Source organism: Neoarius graeffei, chromosome 2 (assembly GCF_027579695.1).
Source record: "Neoarius graeffei isolate fNeoGra1 chromosome 2, fNeoGra1.pri, whole genome shotgun sequence".
Classification (NCBI taxonomy): Eukaryota; Metazoa; Chordata; class Actinopteri; order Siluriformes; family Ariidae; genus Neoarius; species Neoarius graeffei.
Genome location: NC_083570.1, coordinates 9237722 through 9244661, shown reverse-complemented (window position 1 = coordinate 9244661; position 6940 = coordinate 9237722). Strand labels below are relative to the sequence as shown.

Genomic DNA, 6940 nt, shown 5'->3' with positions numbered 1-6940 from the left:
GTAAATCATATTCAACGCTCATTCTCCAGTGGGTAGAGTGACGTAATACACGTAGGATAAGCGATACGCTAACAATATTGCATGCTACCAAACCGAATGAATGAAACCCACTAGAAGGGAATAGAACACATTTTTATTCCATTGAAAAAGTCTCCTGTATGTATAATAATTTTTAATATTATTAGAGCCAATAAGATCATTTTCATAATTGTGTGCGCGCTGCTTTGACTGACATTCGGTACCAAAGTATCATCTCCCACAATTCCTCTTTTACCACAGCAATTTGCCAACAATTACAAATTTCACATCATAGTTTTTTTATCCATTTATAGTTACATTAACAGTCGTTCCCTCACCAGCCTGCCTATTATCCTTCTCTTAAAGTTAATAAGACAAAAAAAAAAATCATGTTGTAACCAAGAAACTGCGAAGCATAAACTCCTCTGTCCTGAAGGTGTCACAAAACTTTACCTCTGACTGTTACACTGGAGACTCCTTCCAGAAATGCTAAATGAACATCTCCCTTCAGTTACGAAAACATCACCATATAAATGATTTTTAAAATCGGTTTTCGTCTAGCGTCCATCGTAGAAATCCCTGGGAACGAGCTGGTACGATGAAAACCATAAATTCGAACGAGTGCATTAATATACGCCTGCAAAACTTTCAGAGAAAATTAATCAGTATTTTCTGGCCAATCAGAAACCAGAATGCAACAATTCAATACAAACATTCAATACTAGGTCTAACTAACAAACAAACAAATTAACTATTCATGCACATCTGGAGTTAAATCGAGTTTGGTCATGGGAGTGGTTGGTCCTCCTCTCAGCCCAGCCAGGTAGACTTGAGGTCTCGGTACGTTACTCTGTCCGTCTCTCTTCGTCTGGCAGGCGGCTTCTTTTGGAAGGAACGTCTGCGTGGTGTTGTGTCTCCTCATGTGGCTTAGGTCAGTCTGCGTCGAGTGGGTTACCTTATGGCGCAGGTTCGCCTTGGAGTGCATTCAACAAAATAACGTGTTAAACTTATTTCAGGGCTTTTCGGACAGCTTGAGCGTAATCTAATCATGCCAGTGTATTTCAGGTGGAGCTGCTTACCAGTTTGATGGCTTTCCGTCTCAGCTCCCACTCGTTCCACTCGTAAGATCTGACGATGTTGCTCTCCAGCAGGTGTGTGTCCGTCTGTGTGCTGCTTTCACTTTTGCTGATGGGTTTCACCAACAATTTCTCACCTGACTGCATCTGTGAAGACAAACTTTCTAAGAAACGCTGCTTTGCACTGGCTCACCGCATTGTTGTTGATTATTTTCCTGTCACTCTCAGGCTCACAGATGAGATGGACAAGGATGGGATTGCAGTTGAGCAGTTTTAATGTGCAGAGTGTGTGTGGAGTCTTCATACGCCGCAACTGATTGTGTTGGATCAGTATGTAGGTGCTGGATCAGCCATATTTGTAGGCTAAGAGTGTTCATGGGGAATGGAGTTTGTGGTGGAGATCAGCGAGTAGGTCAAGTATGTGAAGGAGAAGATGCAAGTAAGTCACACGTCCATGATACCTGAGAGTACGGAGTGATGCTGGCAAACTGCTGATGAAGCTCGAGCAGCTGGATCAGCTCCGGAGATCTCTTCGCTCTTTCCGCGATCAGTTCGATGTACTCGTCTGCGTTTGAGGCGAACTGATATGCAGCCTGCTTGGAGCTGAAGCTGTAATATTTCTCCCTGTGCTTCAGGATGCCGATGTTCGGATTGCCTTTGGAAAGGAACAGCAGCAGACTGAGCTTCAGAAATATGGACGTCATTCATTGAAAATAGTACAAAGACAACATATCAAATGCTGAAACTGAGAAATGTTATTGTTTTTTGAAAAATCTATGCTCATTTTGAATTTGATGTCAGCAACACATTTCAAAAAAGTTGGGACAAGGGCGTGTTTACCACTGTGTATCACCTCTAATTTTAACGAAACTCAATCAACGTTTGGGAACTGAGGAGACCAACCGCTGTAGTTTTGAAAGAGAAACGTTGTCCCATTCTTGCCTGACGTACAATTTCAGTTGCTCAAGAGTTCGGAGTCTCCTTTGTCGTATTTTGCGCTTCATAATGCACCAACTGTTTTACATGGGAGACAGATCTGGACTGCAGCAGGCCAGTTTAGCACCTGGACTCTTTTCCTACAGAGCCATGCAGTTTTAATATGTGCAGAAAGCGGTCTTGCTGAAATAAGGAAGGCCTTCCCTGAAAAAGATTTCGTCGAACACCAAAAGCAAATATGGAAACAAACAAAGTAGGTCGAATTAATGACTGAAGAACGAGGAGCTTCAGCCAGAGATGTTTCACTTTCAGTGTTTTAATGCTGTAGTGTCACTTTACATCACAAATTTGTTTCTTTTGGGGAGCTGAATACGTCTTGGTCTAAACACTGTCTAGTATGAACGCTCTAATATTCGGACTCTAAAAAAAGCAGAGTGTAAAACTGGAGAAAGAAAAGCTTCACTATGAACCTGGGAGCAAGAGGCCGTTCTTCTCGACAAGAGTGTATCCACACACACCCCTGTACTGCAGGAAGAGCTGCTCAAAGTTCGCCGTGGTCTCGGGCAGAATCCACTCGGACGATTTCATCTCCTCTGGATCAAGCCGCTCCTCTGAAAAAGAGAAAATGAGTGCTACACTACACACTACACATGATGAGTGATAATGTAGAAATGAAATGCGCTCGCTCAAAGACGTAAAGCTGTAATGCTCAAGTTTTTTCCGATGTCTTCAGGCCAGAGGAGTTTATGCTACACTTCTTGGACATAACAAGCTGCCCACTAACAAGATGCTGTTCTGTAATGAATAAAAAGCTCGTGATGTCAGAACGTACCTGAGCTCTCAGCAGCTCTCTCTGCGTCAGATTTGACGGTTTCACCATGGAGCATCTGATCCAACTGAACGTTCTCGAGAAGTTGCAACTGAGCCGAGAGGAACGGCCTCAGGCTGAGCGCCATGCTCCGGAGCATGTTCAACAAGACCATCTCATCCTGAAGCCCCACCCACAGCCTGGCCAATGCTGTGAAATGAGGCTAATGGGAGGGATTTAAAATTATCAGACTGAAAATGATGCTAGCAAAGAGTTTTCGACAGAGCAAAGGAACACTTACGAACACTTGGGAGGTTGGTACGGCAGTTTTGGCATGAACTGTGGCCTTCAGCACCTTCATCCTCGACATGAGGTCAGTGTGAAGAGCCTCCACTTGCTTTGCACATGTGATCACATCCGCCTGGTGGAGACAAACAAACTACATTTTATTACATTACGTGACTTTTACTCTTAATGATTATTAGCAGAAGTTAGCCATAATAAGAATAAAATAGTAACAGAAATTTAAATGGGGCAGCACGGTGGTGTAGTGGTTAGCGCTGTCGCCTCACAGCAAGAAGGTCCGGGTTCGAGCCCCGTGGCCGGCGAGGGCCTTTCTGTGCGGAGTTTGCATGTTCTCCCCGTGTCCGCGTGGGTTTCCTCCGGGTGCTCCGGTTTCCCCCACAGTCCAAAGACATGCAGGTTAGGTTAACTGGTGACTCTAAATTGACCTTAGGTGTGAATGTGAATGGTTGTTTGTGTCTATGTGTCAGCCCTGTGATGACCTGGCGACTTGTCCAGGGTGTACCCCGCCTTTCGCCCGTAGTCAGCTGGGATAGGCTCCAGCTTGCCTGCGACCCTGTAGAAGGATAAAGCGGCTAGAGATAATGAGATGAGAAATTTAAATGTTTTCCAATAACTTTTATTCTAATCGTTGGCTTGAAAATTTAGACGTCTCTGTAACTCACCAGTATGACTTTGAGGAAGGCTTCGTGTTGGCGTACGTTGTACAGGGCCTGCGTGAGCAGGTCCCTGTTTAGCTCGGCGTCAGTGTCGGATTCAGAGCATCTCTCCAGCAGAGTGGTGTAGCGCCAAGCCAAACGTTGCGTCCCTTCCAGTTCACGCTCTATATCTGTGCTGACAGCAGGAAGAGCCTCGTTCAGGACGGCCAGCACTTCACGAGAGAGCCACGATAACCAGGATTGCACATCAACAATGTAACACAGAAGACATTACCACGATTACTTCAAAAAAAAAACTTGCTCTATAAACATGTATAGTTTCTTACAAGCCTGTATTCTGTCAGTATGTGTGGATTTCTGAACATTTGTTACAATAATTAAGTTAAATCCTAATTATAAATGTACAGTGTGTCACAAAAATGCATAAACCTGACCGGGTTCCTCTTAGACCAGCGGCGAACTTACTTTTAGACATGGGACTTGAGCTCAGCCAAAACTTAACCAAACACACCAAAAAAGCAACAGGGCAAAGGATTTGTAAGGGATTAGCAGCAGGCTGCCAGGTCGCTCCGTTGTGTGTAGCTGTCGATGTTGATTTTAAAAGTAACAAAGTAAATTACACTTAAGTCTGAGTGAAAAATACTGTAGCAAGCATGCAGCGTGGAAGAAGAGTCTGGAGACAGAAATCTTAGCTTTTCGGTTGTTAGCCTGTAGCTCTCGATAGATAGCACCGGCTTGACTGCTTTATTAGCATTCGCTAACACTACTGATGAATGCTACACTGGCTGGAAGGTGACTTCACTGCTGCGCCGACTCACAGTTAAGCTCGCGTTGGCCTTCGAGAAGGCTGAGGGTGATAAATTTTTAGTCCCTCCAACTATAAATCAAAATCTGATTGGTTAATTAATTCATCTGTCACTTCCTACATAAACATACACTGCCATGGCCTTCTGTCCCAGCAATGAAGTCCTAACCAATGAGTGAGCAGCTCTGAACTCTTACACACAACAAGCAAAATAATCTCATTGGAGAACTCGATTTTAATGTTTTCAGGACAGTAACCCTTTCACTTCTGAAGCAAATGTGATAGAAAATGAGGCCAAATTAGAATTAAGAGAGAATAATTATAATGAAATTATGAAAGAAATTAAACATAACATTTGAAATGCTGATACGTTTGGGCTTCTCTGAACGCCGAGAAGGCCTTGACGGTTCCCTTCTGTCTTACACCACAGCAATTTATTGATGATTACATCAATAAATGTCTTACAGAACAATTCGCCATACTTTCTATCCATTTCTATTTACATTTTTGAACTTGTGGGAAACAAGTGAGTTCCCGTTCTCACTCACATCCCTGCTTCTGCGGTTAATGAACGTCAAAAAGCATCATCGTAAACTCTTCTGTCCTGAAGATAAGTTAAATAAACATCTCCTTACCTTCAAGAATCATTCAGTGATTTTCAATTTGGTTTACGTGGAGCGTCTCGTTATTTAACAGAATGTTAATGTACCAAAACGAGTGCGTTAACGTAAATCTGCATGACTGTCAGAGCTGCTGTTATAAAATGAATCACGATGGCGAGCGTTAATCAGAACGCGAGGTGAGATGCACTCACGGTCCTCGATGCTCTCTCCTCCTTTCCCGTTGTCCTTGTTGAAGAGGCGAATCCCGGTGACGATCATGGTGAGCTCGTTCAGCTGCTGTTCTTTATCACGCCTGAGCAGAGACATGAAGGCAGCCAGCTCTGATGGAGGGAACACACGCTGCAGTGCGGCTAGAACGCACACACAGATGGACCGTAAGAAGAGGAAGGTCTTGTGCTATGGTGGTCAGAGAAACCAATTTGGCTGCCATTATGCAAAAAAAAAAAAAAAAAGATAGTAAAACCATCTCCGACTATTTTCACAGTTTACAGTAGAGGCCAATGCATGGTCAAGACACCTTCAGAAAGTTCATCTTTGCAATGGGATTAGATCCTTTAAGGCTCGTAAAAAAGGATTTTTCGTACGAGTTGGAAAATTATCCATCAGTTGAACTCCTTGTTAACATGATGAGCAAAGTATGGTGCTCCTCCACCTACAGCACTTACTCCAAGCTGAGACTCTACCACAGCTGTGTCCTCACAACTCTCCTACGTATATGGTTCGGAATGCTGGAGGCTGACTGAGAACGATTTAACAAAGCTTTCCACGTTTCACACCAAGAGCCTCCGCCAAATTCTACGCATCTTCTGGCCCAAAACCATTTCAAACAAGGACCTGCTTGAAAGGTGTGGAGCCGAATCCTTGGCTACCATCCTAATGAGGAGACACTGGAGGTGGATTGGCTATGTCATCCGCCAAGAAGCCTCCATCATCAAGACTGCCTTACACTAAACACCAGAGGGAAAGCAAAGGGGGGGGTCGTCCGAAGATCACATGGCGGTGGACGGTGGAGAAAGAAATACAGCAGATGAGAAAGACCTGGAGCAGCATTTCAGTCATGGCAAAAGACCGGCAGAAGTGGAGGGATCACGTTACTGCCCTACATGCTACCCGGCGTAATGGGCACGAGTGAGTCATGAGTTGAGTTCCCTGACATCTCAAACTACCTGGTACTACAGACATCATTCAAGACAGACAAATAAATGAAAACCTGGAAGATCATGGAGGCGTACAACTTTTTATATGCGGCTCGGTTAAAGATCTGGGTTCAGTTGTTCAAAATATAGTTTTTTCTATTAAAATTTTAACTTACTGTTAGTTAAAAAATAATTTGTTGAAGCTAATTGAACCAGACCATTAGCAAACCAATTGGTTTAGCCCTAACGAATGTCACACCATGTCAAAATCAATCCCACAATGCCACGCCCACCAAGTCTCCTGACTTGGGGGGAAAAAAAAACTGCTGCTTGCATAAAATCTAAGGGCAATGAGCACCTCAATGGACAATGCATGGCTTCTTCACGTTGGGCGTTCCAAATCTTCTTGAAACAAATCAAATAACACAGATTCTCTACCAAATCGGTACCGATGTCGAAGCTCTGCCTCATTGTATCAAAGTAGCTCGTTTGGTCCTCGTCTGAATTGTTTTGGACGGCGCGCATTAACAATCGGGAACATGCGTGTTTGCCTTTTGAGCAAACCACATAACCACT

The 6940-nt window shown here is 43.8% G+C and overlaps 1 protein-coding gene across 1 annotated transcript; it reads right to left on the bottom strand.

The window, feature by feature from the left end:
- Positions 1-769: 769 nt before the first annotated feature.
- Positions 770-5570, bottom strand: LOC132871867 (cilia- and flagella-associated protein 206-like). The gene is made up of 8 exons (XM_060906439.1): positions 5420-5570; positions 3807-4012; positions 3140-3259; positions 2863-3061; positions 2501-2641; positions 1556-1749; positions 1098-1241; positions 770-991 (listed from the first exon to the last, which is right to left on the bottom strand). The coding sequence occupies exons 1-8, from the start codon at positions 5532-5534 to the stop codon at positions 770-772; spliced, it is 1341 nt and encodes a 446-aa protein (XP_060762422.1). The 5' UTR covers positions 5535-5570.
- Between the last annotated feature and the right edge of the window lie 1370 nt (positions 5571-6940).

Coding starts and splice junctions, on each gene's coding strand:
- LOC132871867 (XM_060906439.1), bottom strand. CDS start 5,534: ATGTCTCTGCTCAGGCGTGATAAAGAACAGCAGCTGAACGAGCTCACC. Junction 1,750..2,500: donor GAACGGCCTCTTGCTCCCAG/GTTCATAGTGAA, acceptor TCCTTTCCAAAG/GCAATCCGAACATCGGCATC. Junction 1,242..1,555: donor GCATCACTCCGTACTCTCAG/GTATCATGGACG, acceptor TTGTCTTCACAG/ATGCAGTCAGGTGAGAAATT.